At 48.1% G+C, this 22,166-nt stretch overlaps 1 protein-coding gene across 1 annotated transcript in view; it reads left to right on the top strand.

The window, feature by feature from the left end:
* Nucleotides 1–1,175: 1,175 nt before the first annotated feature.
* LOC147706607 (uncharacterized) overlaps nt 1,176–22,166 on the top strand; it is a 740,422-nt gene continuing 719,431 nt past the window's right edge. Inside the window, 2 exon segments of the mRNA XM_086929638.1 lie at nt 1,176–1,194; nt 1,281–1,631. Coding sequence (XP_086785764.1) covers nt 1,176–1,194; nt 1,281–1,631 — 370 coding nt within the window.

Genomic DNA, 22,166 nt, shown 5'->3' with positions numbered 1-22,166 from the left:
TACTGCACTGAGTGCAACTTTAGGGAAAGTGTTGGATAGTGTAGTGGTTAAATTTACTATTCCCATGTACCTCAAAACACATACCCACCCAAAAACAAAAATACCTCTATTACTTACCCCATAATGTGTTGTAATGGCATGTGATGTAATGGTATGCGTTGTGATGGCATCTGTTGTAGTAACATATGTTGTAATGGCATGCGATGTAAAGGCAGTTGCAATATAACAGCTGCGTTGTAAAGGTAGTATGTTGTAATGACTGTGTTGTAATGGTTGTTTCCCCTCACAGTGACCTCTATTTGTCCCCTAGTGTCAGCTCTGGGAGAAGAGATCATAAAAAGGAAAGGTTGCTAAAGTCAGATAGTTTTTCTTGAAATGCTCTAAACTCAGTGAAAGGAGGGTGCATTCATGCCGTAGTTCACATGGTTCAGTCTGCTGACTAAGGGGTACTCAATTCTTTTTGTACTACTTACCTACTATGGGCCTCATTTATGAGGCTGTGCGTCACTTTTACGCAGCCGGTGCGTCACTTTTTGTGACGCACCAGTGGCGTAAAAAATGTGCCTTGTTGCGCCATATTTACAAAGTGACGTATCTAAGCAGATGTGTCACTTTGTAAACCCCTGCGCCACATTTTACCTATGCCAGGTATAATGTATGCAAGGGGGGCGTATTGACGCAAGAAAGGGTCATAGAAGTGACGCAGTGTAAATCTATGAGATTTCACTGCGCCACTTCTAGAACACAAATGCGTAAATTTCTTACGCCTGCCTCACAGCAGGTGTAAGACTGATGCAGGCCCCTTCACATGGGGCTTGCCCCATGCAAAAGGACACATTGCTGGAGTTGCGTCACTTTTGTGACACACTCCAGCAATGCGTCACTTTTGCGCCATTCAGCTACGTCAGAAATACTGACGTATCTGTAACTCCATGCGACATGTTGCGTCATATTAGAAATATGACGCATCCAGCATGTCGCAAGGAGGGCACAATGAAAAGTGACGCATCGCTGTTTTCAGGCAGCGATGCGCCACTTTTCATAAATGAGGCCCTATATACTCAAGGCTAGCTCCATCCTTTCTATAATTCTAGTGTCTCCTACTACCATGTTGTCTACCTCCTACTATCTTTGTGCCTCTTCTTTCTCTGGACGAATCATACTCACTGCAAAAAATGGGCTCCTTTGCCATTGGTAAAGAGGCAAGACTAATGTCTGAGTTTTTTTTTTTTTTACAAAACTATATTTTTAAACCCAGTGTCAACTCTCATTTCTCTCAGTCTGTCTCTGTGTCTGTGTTCAGCCGGCCTCTGCTCAGGGGGTAGCTGCAGAAGTGAAAAATGCCCAAGTGGGACAGACGGCCAACCTCACTTCCCCTGTCACTGCAAATATACTGGCGTTTGCCTGCTACAGAGGAAGAAAGGTGGCTAATCTACATCTGATCTTTGGTTATATCGTGTCACCACCAATACTGTTCGATGGCCCCCAATATACAGGTCGGGAGACTGGCAGCCCAGATGGGTCTTTGCAGATCAGAGATCTGCTGATGAACTTCACCGGAAATTACACTGTGAGGGTAACACCAAACTTTGCTCTCGTGAGGATAGCCACCAGAGAGCTGAGAGTCTATGGTAAGTGCATGATCTCTACCATGGAAGCCGATGTTTCCTCTTCCTCTGAGGGGAGGATTACATGTAACATTTTATCTTGGTTTATATAAGTTGTGGTTAGGTTGAACTGTTTATTGGATCATCAACAAGCTACATGATCCTCTCACATTACATCATTCTTTGCATTACTGATATTCTGGAATGGGGAACAAGATTAAATGCCAAAATATGCCCTGCAAGTCCCTCAGATATCTATACAACAACTTTGAATGTTAATAATGTTGCATGAGCTCAATCTCAACAAAGAAGACCCCATAACAGTCTAGTCCCAAACAAGAATTTTAAACACACTGCACCAGTAGTCCATAACTGAGAACATGCAAATTATGTGTACAGTAATCATCTATGAGTTATACCAGTAGCTTGCTGGGGTGTGGAGTTGGAGGGGGTTATTTGCTCTAACCTTTGAATGGAGGAGCTCAACATTGACATACTACAGGAAATTTAACTATTCCTGCTTCGCTTTCTCTTCTTAAGTTGAATATATTTGCATGCCTTGTAAATGTAAATGTAGGTATACTTATATAGCGCGACCTGTCACCACAAAGGGCATCCTGGCGCTTGCCTAGGGAACCCGTCCTGGTATTCCCCTGTGAGAGGCCCCGGCAGGGTATCCACAAGGTGAAAGCCAGGCATCCCGCCGCGAGGGGCCGTTGTGGAGATTAAGCAAGCTATTGCCCAGAGTCGCAGAGCGTGAACCCGTGAGTCGAGAAGGCACCGGAGCGAGAATAATCGAGACCGTGGAATTTTTAGCCCAAGACCCGCCAAGGCGGGGAATTGAACCCTGGTCCAGGGCCGATCTCAGCTTCCGGGTCTGCCGCCTCTAACCCCTGAGCCACACTTCTCTTTTAATTTACTTACAACACTTCAAAGAATGCTCCCATGTTCTGTTTAAAAGACTTTATTAAATTCAATATATACTGCATAACAATAACAGAATTAGATCAACAATAATGATCAGAAGTGCATATACGGTATTAAAAACAATCAAGAAAGCCATAAAAGTCTTTATAATTATAAGTGATAGAGGAAGAAAAGGGGAGGAAGGGAAGGGGAGGGAGGGTGAAATGGAGATCTTAGAACAAATCATAGGTGTTTTATAGAAACAACAACAAATTGCCTCAAATTTAAACCTTATAAGGTAAACATTATATCTATAAGCATATCATAAAAGTTACTAAAATATAAAAGAACAGAAAGAGAAATTCATGGAGGATGGAAAATCAGTACAGAAACAGTACATGATACACAACTATCAACTTGATTAAGATATGAACTAAGATGTAGCCATAACAGTTGTGGATTTTGCAAATAAGTACTTTGTATAGCAGGATACCCAAATTAAGCCTTTATCCTTCCAAGTATGCCAAAAAAGCCTATTGTTTATCTTGAGTAAGAGTTATACCATATGGGCATTTTCAAAAGCAAGGCTGTATCTAGAGTATTTGGAGGAAAAGTGGATTTGAGCGTTGATACTGTGTTACGTAATCAAGCGGAATGAAGAAGCGACGTCCTAGCAGTAAGAGATAGGACCTCTCTAAAGCTAGAGGGGAGAAGAGAAATAAGCTCAATATCTAGCTATTATGGAGAAAAGGACGAAGGTAAATCATGAGTCCAAAGAGCCGCTTGGCGCAAAGAAAGCAAAAGCTTTATGATAATCATATAAATGTGGAACATTAGCCCCCGCCAATTTCGGCTTTTGTAAACTGACTATTGCTACACTTGATTTTTTTCTGTTTCCATAGAAATTTAAGGAGTAGCGTATTGATATATTTTTTTAACTGTTTGAGAATGTGAACTGGCAAAATAGAAGGAATAACAGGAAGGGAGAAATCATCATTTTAATAGAGTCCAAATGGCCCCACCATAATAAGAATAGAGGATTCCAAAAGGAGAGAATCTTATCAATTCTGATACTAAGTTCCATAAAATTGATTTTAACCATGTCAGGGATAGAATTTGTGAATAATACACCTAAATGTTTAATTTTTGCAGAAGTGGGCCACTGATAACCAGTAAGAGAATAACAATTACTGAATGTGTATGCAGGAGAATTTCCGTTTTATCCTTATTTTATATCCAGAGGTAGTAGAAAATAGAGAAATTTCTTGTAATGGAGAAGGCAGTGAATCCTCAGGAGAAGAAATGATGAAAAACAGGACATTTTAACGCCTTCCATGCTGCCGGCGGCCATTGGCCGACGAGAGCACTACCTCGCTGGTGCTGCCTTCAGCCAATGGCCGACGAGGCCCCGCCCGTTTTGCGGAAGTGCCGCACTTCTGAAAAATCAGCGGCGCACCCAACGGGTTAAATGCTGATCTCCACATGGAAAGCCAAAAATAGAAGGATTAAGATGGATCAAAGAAAGAAAGGGCTTAAGAACTAAAACAAATAGTAAAGGAGAAAGTGGGCAACCTTGTCTGACTTCCCTATTAAGAGGAAAATATGCCATTAACCATTACTGATGCCTGGGGTGCATGATATAAGAAAGAGATGAGAGCTATAATTTTAGACCCAAACCCATACCATTTTAAAGAATAAAATGAAAAAATCTCAGTTTCCTCTATCAAATGCCTTTTCAGCATCAATCGTTATGGCGACTAGAGAAAAATTAAAAAGAAGGGGCTTTACTGAGAACATTCAAAAGGAATCTCGATTTATCTGATATAAACCTTCCCTTGATAAACCCTGATTATTCTTTACCTATACGGTGGGGAAGAAAAGATTATAACCAAAGACCTAATAGCTTAGCAAAGATTTCATAATCAACGTTCAATAAATAGATAGGCATATAAGTTTTACATTCACGAGGGTCTTTACCATTCTTATGAATATATAGCTTCTTGCAGAGTGCCAGAAGTAGAAGAACATTCAGTAAGTGATTAAGTGATTAAATAAACAATACATATAACCGCAATACATATAACCGCAACACCACCACCCTGCTGGACAAACTCGCCAACCTGGGACTCAAGCAGCTGGTGACCACCCCCACCCACTACGCCGGACACACACTCGACCCCGTCTTCTCATCCAGCAAGGACATCGCCTTCAGCCACGCCACCGGACGCCACTGGACGGACCACAGCTGCGTCCACTTCAGCTTCGGACGGACCACGATCCACCACCACCAGCAACTGGTTGCACGCAGGAGCTGGAACAAGATCACAGCCAACCAGCTCGCGACCTTCCTGAACATGAACCCTCCCACCAGCACAACGAACCCTAGCCAGGCGGCCACCAACCTCACAAAGTGGATCAGCAACTGCGCAGACGAGCTCGCCCCCCTGAGGACCCCGCCCAGCAGACCCGGTAGCAAGAAAGCCCCATGGTTCACCGACAAACTCAAGAGCTCCAAGAAGAACTGCCAGCCCTCGAGAGAACCTGGCGCAGAGACCCAACACCGGACAACATGACTGCCCTCTAGCTCGCCACCCGAAAACACCACCAACTCATCCACGCCACCAAGAAAACTGCATTCAGGGAACGACTGGACAACAACGCACACAACAGCAAGGAACTCTTCAACATCGTCAAAGAGCTCTCCTACCCCAACGCCGGAAACAACAACATCACCCCTTCGCAAAACCTCTGCAACTCCCTCGCCTCCTACTTCCACAACAAGATCGCGGACATACACAACAGCTTCAGCACTCAACCGACGCTCGCCACGACCGAACCACCGCCCCCCACCACCACCCTCCGTGCCTGGACTCCGATCAGCACCGAAGACACCGTTCGCACGATGAACTCCATCCACTCCGGATCTCCGACCGACCCCTGCCCTCACCACGTCTTCAACAAGGCCGATGCTGCCATCGCACCCCACCTGCGGGACATCATCAATACCTCCTTCGACACCGCTACCTTCCCGGAGAGCTGGAAGCACGCCAAACTCAGCGCCCTACTCAAGAAGCCATCGGCCGACCCCACCAACCTCAAGAACTACCGCCCCATCTCGCTGCTCCCATTTCCTGCAAAAGTCATCGAGAAGACCGTCAACAAGCAGCTGGCCGCCTTCCTCGAGACGAACGGATCCCTCGACCCCTCGCTGTCTGGCTTCCGGGCCAACCACAGCACTGAGACCGCCCTGATCGCAGCCACCGATGACATCCGAGCGCTGCTCGACAACGGAGAAACAGCGGCCCTCATCCTCCTCGACCTCTCCGCGGCCTTAGACACTGTCTGCCACCGTACCCTAGTACAACGCCTCAGCAACATCGGAGTCCAGGAGAAGGCACTGGAGTGGATCATCTCCTTCCTCGCCGGAAGGACACAGAGAGTCCGTCTCCCTCCGTTCAGATCTGAAGCCACCGAAGTCATCTGTGGCGTCCCTCAGGGCTCCTCGCTCAGTCCAACCCTCTTCAATGTCTACATGAGCCCCCTCGCAGAAATCGCACGCCAGCACAACCTCAACATCATCTCCTACGCCGACGACACCCAGCTGATCCTCTCCCTTACCAACGACCCCGCCACCGCCAGAGCCAACCTTCATGAAGGGATGAAAGAGGTAGCCGAACGGATGAAGAACAGCCGCCTGAAACTGAATTCGGACAAGACGGAAGTCCTCATCCTGGGATCCTCACCCGCCGCTTGGGATGACTCCTGGTGGCCCCCCGCCCTAGGCAGCGCACCCAAACCAACAGACCACGCACGCAACCTGGGCTTCATCCAGGACTCCTCCCTCTCCATGACCAGACAAGTCAACGCCGTCTCCTCGTGGTGCTTCAACATCCTGCGCATGCTACGTAAGATCTTCCGGTGGATCCCCACCGAGACCAGGAAGACGGTCACCCAGGCCCTCGTCACCAGCTGTCTGGACTACAGCAACTCCCTCTACGCCGGAACCACCGCCAAACTTCGGAAGAGACTCCAGCGGATCCAGAACGCCTCAGCACGACTCATCCTGGACATCCCCCGTCGCAGCCACATCTCCGGACACCTGAGAAACCTGCACTGGCTCCCGGTCAACAAGAGAATTACCTTCCGTCTCCTCACCCACGCACACAAAGCCCTACACAACCAAGGCCCAGGATACCTCAACAGCCGCCTCAACTTCTACGCTCCCAAACACCAGCTTCGATCGACCAGCCACGCCCTCGCCGCCGTCCCCCGCATCCGAAGAGCCACCACAGGGGGACGGTCCTTCTCCCATCTCGCCGCCAAGACATGGAACTCCCTCCCCACCCACCTCTGCCTGACCCAGGACCACCTCGCCTTCAGGAAGCAACTCAAGACCTGGCTGTTCGAGCAGTAGCGCACCCCCCTCCCCCAGCGCCTTGAGACCCTCTGGGTGAGTAGCGCGCTATACAAATGCGATTGATTGATTGATTGATTGATTGAGGAAGACTAATTTTGGAGAATTGAAGATAGAATTCCAATGTGAAACCGTCTGGACCAGGCGTTTTCCCTAATTTAAGCGCTCCTAAGGCTGAAGCAATTTCTTCAGTAGTAGAGGTCGATCTCTAAAGAATCAAAGCCTAAATCAGGAGCAACTGAATGAGGGGTATGGCGTAAATACTCCACAATTGTGGTAGAAGGAGGAATTGATTCAGGTGTATGAAGAGATTTGTAAAACATAACAAAAATTCTAAAATAGCCTGATGACTAGTAAATAGACTTACAAGTCAATGTGGAAATTGAACCAATAATGTGCCGCTCTTTTCTTCCCCTGAGATAATTTGCTAATAACTTGCCAGCTTTATTTCTCCCTCCATAGTAACAGGCATTTATCCGAAGAAGCAAAGACGAGGCTTCTTCAGTAGAAATAGAACTAATTTGCAATTTGGCTTTAAGCAGGGCATTAAGGTCGGAGGGCAGTTTAGTGGGGAAATACGTCCTTTCTATAGATTTAATCGATGAGAGAAGTCCAGTATGCTCTTTTAACTGCGTCTTCTTTTATCTAGAGACATAGTTTAAAATGAATTCACTTGCGGAGGCCTTGACTGTATCCCAGAAGTAACGAGTGAAACATCTGTATTATCATTAAAGGAGATAAAGTCTGTAACAAAAGCTATAAATGAACTAGAGAATTGAGCCAGGTGTGATAAATAATTTTTGAATTTTCATCGATGCAAAGGGGGACGGGGAGGAACCAAATCGAAGTCTGTGATAACCATAGTGTGGTCGGGAAGCACAATTGGAGAAATATGTGACTATGATAAACTGTGCAAGGGACATAGAAATAAATATATATATTCCAGTCATGAAAGTGAACCATGAGAAGCAGAGTAAAAAGAAAACTCTCGGGCAGTTGGGTTAGACAATCTCCAAGAGTCCATCCAAGGCTTCCTTATGAATAACATAGTGAAATTGCTTAATCAATCAATCAATCAAAGACATTTATAGAGCGCACTACTTACCCGTAGGGTCTCAAGGCGCTTGGGGGGGAGGGGGGGGTGCCGTTACTGCTCAAACAGCCAGGTCTTGAGCTTCTTCCTGAAGGAGAGGTGGTCTTGGGTCAAGCGCAGGTCGGGAGGGAGGGAGTTCCAGGTCTTAGCGGCCAGGTAGGAGAAGGACTTTCCTCCTGTTGTCGCTCTTCGGATGCGGGGGACGGCGGCGAGGGCGTGGCTGGCTGATCGGAGGTGGCTTTGGGAGCGTAGAAGTTGATTCGGTTGTTGAGGTAGCTCGGGCCTTGATCGTGTAGGGCTTTGTGTGCGTGGGTGAGGAGACGGAAGGTGATTCTTTTGTTGACGGGGAGCCAATGTAGGTCTCTCAGATGTCCGGAGATGTGGCTGTTTCGTGGGATGTCGAGGATGAGTCTGACTGAGGCGTTCTGGATCCACTGGAGTCTCTTCTGGAGCTTGGCGGTGGTTCCGGCGTAGAGGGCGTTGCCGTAGTCCAGTCGGCTGGTGACGAGGGCCTGGGTGACAGTCTTCCTGGTCTCGGTGGGGATCCACCAGAAGATCTTCCGTAGCATGCGCAGGATGTTGAAGCACGACGAGGAGACGGCGTTGACTTGTCTGGTCATGGAGAGGGAGGAGTCCAGGATGAAGCCCAGGTTGCGTGCGTGGTCCGTCGGTTTGGGTGCGGTGCCCAGGGCGGGGGGCCACCAGGCGTGGCCCCAGTCGGAGGGCGAGGAGCCCAGGATGAGGACCTCCGTCTTGTCTGAGTTCAGTTTCAGGCGGCTGGTCGTCATCCACTCGGCTACATCTTTCATCCCTTCGTGCAGGTTGGCTCTGGCGGCGGCGGGGTCGTTGGTCAGGGAGAGGATCAGCTGGGTGTCGTCGGCGTAGGAGATTATGTTGAGGTTGTGTTGGCGTGCGATGGCCGCGAGGGGGCTCATGTAGACGTTGAAGAGGGTGGGGCTCAGCGAGGATCTTTGAGGGACGCCGCAGATGACTTCGGTGGCTTCTGACTTGTACGGTGGTAGGCAGACTCTCTGTGTTCTTCCGTCGAGGAAGGAGACGATCCATTCCAGTGCCTTCTCCTGGATTCCGACGTTGCTGAGGCGCTGCACTAGGGTGCGGTGGCAGACAGTGTTGAATGCCGCGGAGAGGTCTAGGAGGATGAGGGCCGCTGTTTCTCAGTTGTCCATCAGGGCTCGGATGTCGTCGGTGGCGGCGATGAGGGCGGTCTCGGTGCTGTGGTTGGCTCGGAAGCCAGACTGTGAGGGGTCGAGGGATCCTTTCGTCTCGAGGAAGGCGGCCAGCTGTTTGTTGACGGTCTTCTCGATGACTTTGGCTGGAAACGGGAGGAGCGAGATGGGGCGGTAATTCTTGAGTTCGGTGGGGTCCGCTGTAGGTTTCTCGAGTAGAGCGCTGAGTTCGGCGTGCTTCCAGCTCTCAGGGAAGGTGGCGGTGTCGAAGGAGGTGTTGATAATGTCCCGCAGGTGGGGTGCGATGACAGCGTCGGCCCTGTTGAAAACGTGGTGAGGGCAGGGGTCGGTCGGAGATCCGGAGTGGACGGAGTTCATCATGCGGACGGTGTCTTCGGTGCTGATCGGAGTCCAGGCATGGAGGGTGGTGGTGGGCGGCGTTGCTGTGGTCGTAGCGTGCGTCGGTTGAATGCTGAAGCTGTTGTGCATGTCCGCGATCTTGTTGTGGAAGTAGGAGGCGAGGGAGTTGCAGAGGTCTTGCGATGGGGTGATGTCGTTGTTTCCGGCGTTGGGGTTGGCGAGCTCTTTCACGATGTTGAAGAGTTCCTTGCAGTTGTGCGCGTTGTTGTCCAGCCGGTCCTTGAATGCAGTTTTCTTGGTGGCGCGGATCAGTTGGTGGTGCTTCCGGGTGGCACGCTTGAGGGTGGTCATGTTGTCCGGTGTTGGTTCCCTTCTCCAGACTTTCTCGAGGGCTCGGCAGTTCTTCTTGGAGCTCTTGAGTTCGTCGGTGAACCATGGGGCTTTCTTGCTGGCGGGTCTGCTGGGCGGGGTCCTCAGAGGGGCGAGTTCGTCTGCGCAGTTGCTGATCCACTTCGTGAGGTTGTCGGCGGCCTGGCTGGGGTTCGCTGAGCTGGCAGGAGGGTGCTGGCTCAGGGAAGCGGCGAGCTGGTCGGCTGTGATCTTGTTCCAGCTTCTTCGGGCAACCTGTTGCTGGTGGTGGTGGATCGTCGTTCTTTTGAAGGTGAAGTGGACGCAGCTGTGGTCCGTCCAGTGGAGTCCTGTGGCGTGGCTGAAGGCGATGTCTTTGCTGGATGAGAAGACGGCGTCGAGTGTGTGTCCGGCGAGGTGGGTGGGGGTGGACACCAGCTGCTTGAGTCCGAGGTTGGCGAGGTTGTCGAGCAGGGTGATGGTGTTGCGGTCGCTGTTGTTCTCCAGGTGGAAGTTGAGGTCCCCCAGGAGGATGTAGTCAGCGGAGGGGAGGGCATGCGGGCTGATGAAGTCGGCGATGTCCTTGCTGAATTGTGTGCGTGGTCCCGAGGGTCGGTAGATCAGGGTGCCTCTGAGGGTGGTCTTCGGGTCGGTGTGGATCTGGAAGTGCAGGTGTTCGGCGGTTGTCAGGGTGTCGTCGGTGTTGGTCGTGATGCAGATGGTGTCCCTGTGGATGACGGCGATGCCTCCTCCCATCTGGTTGGCGGAGCGGTCCCTTCGGGTGATCTTGTATCCCTCTGGGATGGCGATGGCGATGTCGGGTGCTGAGGAGGCGTTCATCCAGGTCTCCGTGAGGAAGGCAACATCCGGGGATGTGGTGTCGAGGAGTTCGATGGCGTGTCTGTGGACGGAGCGGGTGTTGAGCAGGATGCACTTGAGGTGGTTGCTGCTGGTGTTCGGCTTGGCGGGTGCTGGTGCAGGGCAGGTCCGGATGCAGGTGAACTTGCAGGCGTGGCAGCTGAAGGGTCCGTGGGTGCGTCGTGGGGTGGCTCGGTAGCATCCTGGGATTCGGCCGGTGTTGAGAGCGTTGAGGGTGGCGGCGGTGTACGTCAGGCGGGTGGGCAGGGGTCCTCGAGGGCCAGGGGTCCTGGCACTGGGCGCAGTCCAGGCGCGGACGGGCGCAGACGGGCTTACCTTTGGCGCGCCTTCGGCGAACAATCGGCGCGCCCGCTGCGCGTGACCGCTGCGCGTTCGCACGGTCACCATATATGGCAAAGTGCGAGGGGGGGCGGAGCAGCTGGGAGGCGGGAGCGGGGAGGGTACAGAATGAAGAAAGGGGCGGGGTTAGCGGCGGTGGCCGGAAGCGGGGAGCGGGGAGGGAGGAGACGGGGGCAACCAAGAAAAAACAGGCAATCAGGCAATTGAGGGGGACAAAATTACAATTTACAACACTTTACAATTCAAACAAAAACAGTGGTACAAGGCAGGATAGCGAGCACAGACCACGCCGCTCGATGGCAGGGGGCGTGGTCACGCGGCGGCAGCCGGAGCAGTGAGGCAGGCAGGCGGGGAGGCACACGCAGCAGCTGGTGGCCGTGCGGCGCGGGGGGTGTCCTAAACTAGGTCCTCGCTCCTGCCTCGAGTGGTCGCTCCCCTGCCTGCTTGCTGCTGAAAGGCGATATCGTACTGCAAAGCTGCTTTTGACGAAGTGTTGCTCATTTATTTATTTATTTAAACAGCGCCAGAACTCCATAGCGCTTCAGTGCTGTTTACTTTCTATTTCCATAGCGCAAAGATCCTATAGCGTTTCAGCGTTTATTTATTAATTTAAACAGCGCCAGGACTCATTAGCGTTTTTCACCGCCTGGTCACTGCCTTACTGGATGCTTGCTTGCTCGCTCCAATATTTACCTGCGCATTGTGAAATTGACCTCGTGTGTTATCCCCCGGCGCCCTGCTCTGCCCTCCCCTCCATTTTGATTCTGTTGTTGTTGTTGTTCCCTTGAGCCCGCCACGCCTCCCAGCTGAGCCGCCCTCGCCCCTCCCCCCTCCACTTTCCATATATGACAGGAGTTCCCGCGTGCAGCGTTCACGCGCAGCGACCGCGCCTAATCCGCGCCGAAGGTGCGCCAAAGGTAAGCCCGTCTACGCCCGTCCGCGCCTGGACCGCGCCCAGCGCCAGACCCCCTGCCCCTCGCGCTGCCCAGCCCTCCCGCATTACCTACGATGCCGCCACCCTCCTAGCCCTTAACCCCGGTCGCGCCCCCAACTGCGTCCAAGCCGCTTCTGGACACACCCATGGACCTTTCTCCTGCTACTCCTGCATATTCAGCGGCACCGACAACATCTCCGCTACGACCACACCACAGATTCCCGACCCCAACCACCTACAATGCATCCTTCTCAACACCCGCTCGGTCCACAGACACGCCATTGACCTATGGAATCTACTAGACACCATCTCTCCGGACGTCGCCTTCCTAACAGAAACATGGATGAACGCTTCCTCCGCCCCTGACATCACCATTGCCATCCCGGAAGGCTATAAGATCACTCGCAAGGACCGTACCGGCCACACAGGAGGAGGAATCGCCATCGTCCATAAGAATTCCATCCGAATCTCAACCAGCTCTGACGCCAACCTCGCCAACTCCGAACACCTTCACTTCCAGATCCACATCGACCCCAAGACCACACTCAGAGGCACCCGCCTCTACAGACCACCAGGACCCCGCGCAAAATTTAGTGAAGACATCACGGACTTCATCACTCCTCACGCGCTCCCCTCCAAAGACTACATCCTTCTGGGTGACCTCAACTTTCACCTTGAAAAGATCAACGACCGCAACACCACCACCCTCTTGGACAACCTCGCCAACCTCGGACTTAAACAACTGGTCACTTCCCCCACCCACATCGCAGGTCACACACTCGACCCCATCTTCACCTCCAGCAATCATGTCTCCAGCCACACTACGGACCTCCTCTGGACTGACCACAGCTGCGTTCACTTCACCTACAACAAGCCAAAACCCATCAACCACCTCCAACCAACTCTGCAAAGAAACTGGAACAAAATCACCATCGACCAAATCTCGTCATCGCTCCTTCTAAACACCCCAGCCCACTCTTCTAACCCAGACCAAGCCGCCGCCAACTTCACCCTATGGTTATCCAACACCGCCGACACCTTAGCACCACTGAAAAAACGTCAAAGCAAACCTGGCAACAAGAAGGCCTCATGGTTCAACGATGATCTCAAGAAGTCCAAGAAACTCTGCCGCTCCCTTGAAAAGGCCTGGAAAAAAGACCCAACCACTAGCACCAAGGACGCCTTCAAAAACGCCACCCGCACTCACCACCAACTAATCCGAAAGGCCAAGAAAACAGCATTCAAGGATCGACTTGACAACAACGCCCACAACAGCAAGGAACTTTTCAACATCGTCAAGGAATTTTCCAATCCCTCGGCCAACTCCAACGACATCACCCCCTCTCAAGCCCTCTGCGACTCCCTAGCCTCATTCTTCCACAACAAGATTGCAGACATCCACAACAGCTTCGACAACCAACCCGGAGACCTACCCACCCAACCATATGCTGAACACTCTCCCTCCGTGAACACCCTTAACGACTGGAACCCAATCTCCACTGAGGACACCATCCGCCTGATGAACTCCATCCACTCAGGATCCCCCACAGACCCATGTCCTCACCACATCTTCAACAAAGCAGACTCCGTCATAGCACCGCACCTCCGAGACGTCATCAACTGCTCCTTCAACTCCGCCACCTTCCCGGAAATCTGGAAACACGCTGAACTCACCGCCCTTCTGAAAAAACCCACAGCGGACCCCACCGAACTCAAAAATTACCGCCCCATTTCGCTCCTTCCATTCCCGGCCAAAGTAATCGAGAAAGCTGTCAACAACCAGCTCGCCACTTTCCTCGAAGCCAACAAATCCCTCGACTCCTCACAATCTGGCTTCCGAGCAAAACACAGCACTGAGACCGCCCTCATCGCAGCAACAGACGACATTCGAACTCTACTGGACAATGGAGACACAGTCGCCCTCATCCTCCTCGACCTCTCTGCAGCATTCGACACAGTCTGCCACAGCACCCTTTTACAACGCCTCAGTAACATCGGAATACAAGGAAAAGCACTTGAATGGATCACCTCGTTCCTCACCGGAAGAACCCAGAGAGTCCGCCTTCCACCATTCAAGTCCGAGGCCACTGAAGTCATCTGTGGCGTACCACAAGGATCCTCACTCAGCCCCACCCTCTTCAACGTATACATGAGCCCCCTCGCGGCCATCGCCCGCCAACACAACCTCAACATCATCTCTTACGCGGATGACACTCAACTAATCCTTTCTCTCACCAATGACCCCAGCACCGCCAAAACTAACCTACACGAAGGAATGAAAGAAGTTGCCGAATGGATGAAACACAGCCGCCTGAAACTGAACTCAGATAAAACAGAAGTCCTCATCTTATGTACATCCCCCTCTGCATGGGACGACTCTTGGTGGCCGGAAGCCCTTGGAAAAGCACCCATCCCGACAGACCACGCACGGAACCTAGGCGTCATCCTGGATTCTTCACTCTCAATGAACAGACAAGTCAGCGCCGTATCCTCATCCTGCTTCAATATTCTTCGCATGCTCAAAAAAACATTTCGCTGGATCCCCACCGAAACTAGGAAAACTGTCACCCATGCTCTCGTCACGAGCCGACTGGACTACGGAAACACCCTCTACGCAGGTACCACCGCTAAACTCCAGAAGAAACTCCAACGAATGCAAAACGCCTCAGCCAGGATCATATTAGACATCCCACGCAATGAACACATCTCTGGTCACCTGAAGGACCTCCACTGGCTACCCGTCAATAAGAGAATCACCTTCCGACTGCTAACCCACGCACACAAATCACTCTACGACATCGGACCAGAATGCCTTAACTCACGACTGTCCTTCTACACCCCCTCCCGCCAACTACGTTCTTCCAGCCAAGCCCTCGCCACTGTACCTCGCATCAACAAGACCACCATGGGAGGCAGATCCTTCTCATACCTGGCTGCTAGAACATGGAACTCACTCCCCACTTACCTTCGCCTTACCCAGAACCACCTAGCATTCAGAAAGCAACTTAAAACATGGATATTTGACAAGTAATCCTCCTCCCCTTCCTAAGCGCCTTGAGACCCTCTGGGTATGTAGTGCGCTATATAAATTTTCTGACTTGACTTGACTTGACACTCACCTGCGTCGCACGGTCGCCATATATGGCCAAGTGCGAGGGGGGGCGGAGCAGCTGGGAGGCGGGAGCGGGGAGGGTACAAAATGAAGAAAGGGACGGGGTTAGCGGCAGTGGCGGGAAGCGGGGAGCGGGGAGGGAAGAGACGGGGCAACCAAGAAAAAACAGGCAATCAGGCAATAGAGGGGGACAAAATTACAATTTACAACACTTTACAATTCAAACAAAAACAGTGGTACAAGGCAGGATAGCGAGCACATGGGATGAGAAATGGACTGAGAATTATCTATCTAAAAATGGGTCCATTATTTGATTACAGTCTCCTCCTAGAATAGAGTAAGAGTCATGAAATTGTGTACATTTCTGTGCAATGGAGGGCCAACAAGCTGTCTCAGGTTGCATTGGGGCATAAACATTCATATTAGTAAGGGGGACATTATCTATAATGAGTCTATGATAATCCACCTACCCATATCATCTATTTGTTGAGAAACCAAATTAACATTAATGGATTGTTTACCCAGTATCATAACCCCATTCTTCTTATTTACCTATGGGGAAACAAACACATAACCAACCCAGGCTCGCTCAAATTTCAAAGCTTCAGAATGTGTAAGTTGAGTGTCCTGGAGAAGAACCAGATCAGGATTAGATTTCCTTAGATGGGATAGCACTGTCTGTTGTTTGATCAGATTAAGCGATCCTTTAGTGTTCCATGTGATTACTCTGAATTATATACAACAGAGAAAATAGTATTGGATAACAAAAAAGAGAAAGAGCAATGTAGAAGTGAGACAAGAAGGAGAGGAGGGAGGGAAAGGATGAAAGGAAACACAGGAAAAGGAAAGGTAGAAGGGAAAAGGGAAAAAAAGCCAAAAGAGGAGATAGTACATTTCCATAAAGGATGACTGAAAGAACATACCTGATAAAACAAAATATATCAGGGGTGGTGACGACACAAAAAACAATGACACTTCTAAGGGAAAGGAAGGACAAGCCACACCAGGATCAAGAAAACATAGGAAAATTAACCAAACATACGGAATTACATCAGACAAACCTGCAAGGAGATTAAAAACCAGCATAAGACTTATCATATACAGAATTTATTTTTAACCTTGGCTGCAGAAAGAACCAACACGTCAGTAAAGTTGAGTAAGAGAATGATAACCCCTATGGGTTTAACCAAAGACGTAGAAAGCGGAGGACGAGGTCCAAGCCTATGGGCTCTCTGAATATTGAGCGAGCTTGATGGAGGCATATCCAGTAGTTTAGGCAGAAAAGAGGTGAAAAAGGAGACAGAGTCATCTGCATCCAAAGCTTCCGGTAGGTCATAAATGCTAGACCTCTTTTCCAAATCCTCTGTATGTTGATGAAAGCTTGCACACCTCTTTTTCCAAGGAGTAAATTTTATGAGTTTCATTCTGGACCACCAGAAGTTGTTGCTCCATCACAAATACATGATTTTCCATTGATGACCATTTGTCATCCAGCTGCTGTATTCTATTATTAGTTTCTTCCATGAATGGGGGTAATGCTTGAATTTCTTCTAGCAACAGCTCTAAGGAGATAGGGAATCCTGATTTGTCAGATGAGGGCGGGTTTTGTTTCAGCCGTTTAGATGCAAAAGAGTGCTATGAGGCCTTGTTAACGACAGAATGTAGCGAGGAACTGCAAGCAGAAGCCGAGGTAGCCATTTCACCAGCAGCTGGGTATTTAATTCCTATTGACGAATAGAATGCCCCCATTTTTCTGACTGTTACATTAGCTCACAGTATGCACCTAATTCCTGGAGTGAAACAAATGCTTTGCATTTACTGGAAGGGAAGAGGAGTCTGCTGGTGGTAACAGGAATGTGGGGACAGAGGATTAGCCAGGGGGGCCGTACCATGCTGGCATCAAGCTGGACATAAATATTCACACTGAGGAAAGGCCGTCCAGTTGGGAATGGAGGCAGCATCACCATTGTTTTTAAACAGGAGCTGGACTACACCTCTTTCACACAAGACATTGTAGAGGGTGCAGAATGTCTGAGTTTCCACTGTATTTTATCACCCTGTCAATGCATTGGTGGATCCTGATTTAGAGATCCCAGGGGACGCCTGGCAATTTCCTCATGTCCCAAAATGAAAACATAATCTATCTCCCCCTCAGATACAACCATCTTCTCATCTTGGGGGACCTCAACTTACACATAGATAAACCTTTGGATTCTCATGTTACAGCTTTGTCCGAAATAACGGCAGCATGCAACTTTGTCCCTTTCACTTCCTCACCCACAAATAATTTGGGTCATACTCTGGATCATATCTTTTGTAATGTGGAGTTGGAAACCGATCCTCTGACCACCGTCACTTGATCAAATCACTTCCTCATTAACTTCAGCATAGGGAATGATATCCCACCCAATGTGAAAACAACAGAACATAACTAAAGAGCTTTCAACAAAATACCCCTGCCGGTTCTGGTGGTTGTTTTAGATTCTTCCGCCTGTTTGCTATCTGAAAATCCTGAAGTAGATGCATGTGCTCTAGAATGCTGACTCAGGATAAATGTTGATGCAGTAGCCCCTCTGACCTCCCGCAACTCCAGAAAGATTAGTTGCTCTGCCCCCTGGTTCAACGAATCCCTGAGCACTAGCAAAAGTAAATGCAAATGTCCAGAAAGAAAGTGGAGTAAACACTATACACTGGAACATAAGATGATCTAAGAGGCTGCTCTAAAATCTCAGTATCTGCATGTGAAAGAGGCCAAGAAAAGCCATCTGCAGACCAAAATTGTGTTCACTAATAATAGATCATTAGCATTGTAAAGTCTTTCACTTCTCCTAAGGCCCTAGGAAGGAAGCCCTGCACTTGGCCAAATGGACAAGCCAGCTTGCCCTATCCTTTGTAACAAGATTGTTACGATCCATCGGTCTTTCTCTAGGGAGACAAAGGGGGACCTTTCATTACATTTCTGATGGAAAAGCCAGGTCCCAGTCTCCCCTGGCACAATTACAATTCCCGGGTATAAAACTGGACAAATCACTTATATACCTGAAGGACCTTAAGTCAGGTTCCTCGGTGGATGCATGCCCAGCAAAATTATTGCCCTCCCTAGCCCCTTCTAGAAATCTCATAGTGAATAAGGTGCTAAACTCATCACTTTCCACTGGCACTGTGCCATCCATTTGGAAGCAGGCAAATATTCTGCCACTCCTTAAAAAATCAACTGCGGACCCGAAAGTTTCCGCAAACTATAGGCCGATTTCTCTCCTCCCGGCTTTCTCCAAGGTACTTGAGAAACATGTCAACAGAGTAATCTAGGAATACGTAGAAAGTCACAATCATTGACTCAATCGGGCTTTAGGGCAAATTACAGCACCAAGACAGCTCTGTTGGAAGTGACGAAGCACGTTAAGAAAAAGCTTGACCTGGGGGGCAGAGCTATTCTCATATTACTTGATCTTTCGGCGGTGTTTGACATGGTCCCACACAAGATACTCCTCAATAGACTAAGGAACATATGCATTGTGGTTTGCACTAGCCTGGAGAACATCTTTCCTGAAGGATAGAAATCAAGAAAATATGGATGCCCCTTTTTTCAGCCCCCATGCCCAAAATGAATGTAGGAGTCCCTCAGGGCTCCAACCTGAGCCCAACTATTTTTAGCTTGTATATGTCTCCCCTTGCATCCCTGGTGGAGGCCAACGGTGCTAAGATAATACCTTTTGATGATCATACACAGCTGATCTTTTCCTGTGAGAAGGGGGGCAGACTTTGATGGGGATGCAATTGGATCTTGTCTCATGAAGGTTTTTAATTGAATCAAGGCAAACCAGCTTAAATGCAACCCTGGCAAATCAGAGATTGTCTTTTTTGGACTGCCTTCCGTGAGCAATTGGAGTCATTGGTGGCCGGAGGAGCTACCCCCCTAATCTCAGCCCAAACCACTGTTAAGAACCTTGGTATCTAATTAGATGATGTCCTCTCTATGGGATCCCAAGTCCAGGCTCTGGTGGGTACCTGTTTTGGCATGCTTTCAATGCTTAAAAGATTCCTCCTGTTCCTTCCACCTGATTCCAATAAGATAGTGGTTTAGGCTCTAGTGACATCTAGATTAGACTATGCTAATGTCTTATCCTTGAGCCTGCTGGGCTACCTCTTCCAGTGCCTTCAGGTGGTGCAAAACTCAGCAGCCAGGGCGATCATTAGACTGAAACCCAGGTCGCACACGGCCCCTCACATCAAGGCTTTACACTGGCTTCCAGTGAAGGAAAGGATAAAGTTTAATGCCCTGGTGATATTCTTCAAAGCCCTCCATGGCAAGGGGGCGGGATACCTCAAAAGGTGTGCTAGCCACTATGCACCCATCAGACCCTTAAGATCATCCTCCTCAGACCTTGAATGCATCCCCAAAGTACGCTAGGTACACATGGGTGGCAGATCTTTCCGTTTCTTTGGTGCTCAAGCATGGAACCAACTACCTGCCACACTGAGAGTCACAACTGATTTGATGTCCTTTAAGAAACACCTGAAAACCTGGCTCTTTAAGAGCTAGTCGTGCCTTGTGTTAGCGCCTTGAGACCCTCCGGGTGAGTAGTGCGCTATATAAATGCTTTGATTGATTGATTGCCTCTGAGTGCTGTCATGCATGAACGCCCAGCACCGGGACACTCTTGTTGAGTAGCTGTGTGCTTTATAAGCTCACTTCATTTCATTTCATTCATTCATTCATTCACTGCACAGGTTTGAAAATACAGAGCAGCATCTCTACAAAAAACAACCTTTTCTTTTTGCTGAACAAGATATGCTGGATAATACACCATACTAAATCAGTGAAAGAGTTACAAATTGTTCAAATAAATTAGGAAAATTATGAATTCCAGTATATTTCCCCTTGTTTTATGTTATGTTATGTGTATCTGTAAAGAGCACTATGACCGACGGGAGTATCCTGGTACTACCCAGGTGCTTGTACCTACCTTGCCTGTGGTAGGCCGGTTAATTAATAAGACAAGTCTTCAGCTTCTTGTAGAGTCCAGGAAGAGAAGAAGAGGTTCTGATGTGGAGAGGGAGATCGCTACCCGCTTGTAAGCGATGTAAGACAATGCTCATCCTCCTGACCTGATTCTGTGTATGCAAGGGATGATATTGGATCAGAGATATGTAGGTTCTGCCCTTTATCTGTCACAAATATGCAATTATTTACTCATAACTGACATTATACTCACTGTGTTCCTTAACTTCATTACCATGTGTGAAGCACTTAAATGTTTTAACAAACTGTAATCATTGTAGGGATTAGAGATTTATATTGAAGTGTACTAATGTACATCTGAAACATGCAATCATGTACTCTTTTACTCAAATTTTACACTTATTCTTAAAGTTATAATTGTGTATGTATAACCATGTATTCAAAGTTCATATTAACTGCAGAATTAACTACAGGCCTCAAGTAAAGTGCATTTAGCCTTGCAGCATATTTTTTTTTTCGCCGGTGCATTATGAATGAATGAGGGAGTTACACAGTGCACAGCTATTCCAAGGAGTGTATTGACACTTATCATGCTTCTATTTAGTTAGAGAAAAACATATTATTTGCATTAGATTGCCGATAGTGAGGCCTGGAGGGAATAACTTGGCAGTAATCGTGGAGAACTAATGGTCGAAAGATGCCTTCTGTTCAACTTGTACCAGGACGGAGAAATGGTCACAGCTGTGAATTACTGTACAAGTTTCAATTACATGGGATACCTAAACGATGCTGAAGATGCTCCTCTCGAATAACAATTTATTTGGTTCCTAGAGTGAAAGGAGATTAGGAAGTTTCTAAATCGTCTGTTATTTTAATGGGTGTTCTCACAGTTAGAAGGCAGCTTCCCTTTAGACTTGTAGAGAGACAGACCTCATTGCCTGTTTATGTTCTTGCAAGTGTGAAGTTACAGGCTGAACAATTATTTCCTTTTCGAAGACTTTAGCAGAAGTCTATATCATGCTGACATCTTTTATGTCCCTTAAATAGAAACCCGGGGAACGTGGACCTGCAGTCGATCTATGTTTAGAAGAAGAAGGGGATTTTCTTTATGGAACTTAGAACAACAAACTTTCCCTTATGTGCCGTACTAATGACCAAAAGAAGAATACACTGATTCAAGTCCACTCAATCAAATGATACGTATCTAACAGTTCTCTTCTAGCAAAATGTATTTATTTCATGCAGCACATGAACAATTCCAGACAATTATATTATTAAAAATGTGTTAAAAATATGTAAAAAATATAATGAAGCAGTTCATCAAATTATCCACATTTCACATTTGTAAACAGATCTACTTGTCTATATCCAGAGTCCTACACAAAAACTATTTATTTCAGAACTTTTCTTAAAAAATTAGCAATTTTCTTATTGCAAAGTCCATTTCATTAGCATAGAAAAATTGTGCCATAGAACATTTTGTTGACGCAGCGTTTCGGCGGATATTTTGTTTTCTCTTCACCTTTTTCAGGACTTATTCAAAATTCACAACGTTTTCATGAAAATAATAAAAATCAGACATTAAATCTAAAAGTAAAAAAGATAAAATTCCATTTTTTTCTTCTATCAAACATTATCTCTGTTGGTTCAGTTCACATTCGAAAGTCAAATAATTATTTTAAATGTAAATATCATTTTAGTTATGAAAAATAGATTGGGATCGTTTTAAACTAGGAGACCTTAGTCAAAGCATGTATCTTTATACAATTTAAAATTAAAAATGGAATCTCACCTAGACAAACTTTAGCGGAGAAATTCCCAACATGCAAACCTTTTAAAATACTGTGCCCATTTTCAAGGGGATCTTATCTTCAATGAATATCCTTCATAGTATCCTATGAATATTAAACCCATTATTAGTATTCTCTTACTGTCAATCCATTTTCAAAATTGAGTGTCCCTTCATATAACTTACTTAGGAAAAGTGGATTTCACAGAATTAGCAGGACCCCTCTGAGTATTAT

The sequence above is a fragment of the Lissotriton vulgaris genome, chromosome 7 (assembly GCF_964263255.1).
Source record: "Lissotriton vulgaris chromosome 7, aLisVul1.2, whole genome shotgun sequence".
NCBI lineage: Eukaryota > Metazoa > Chordata > Amphibia > Caudata > Salamandridae > Lissotriton > Lissotriton vulgaris.
This window is presented reverse-complemented; position numbering and strand designations above follow the sequence as displayed.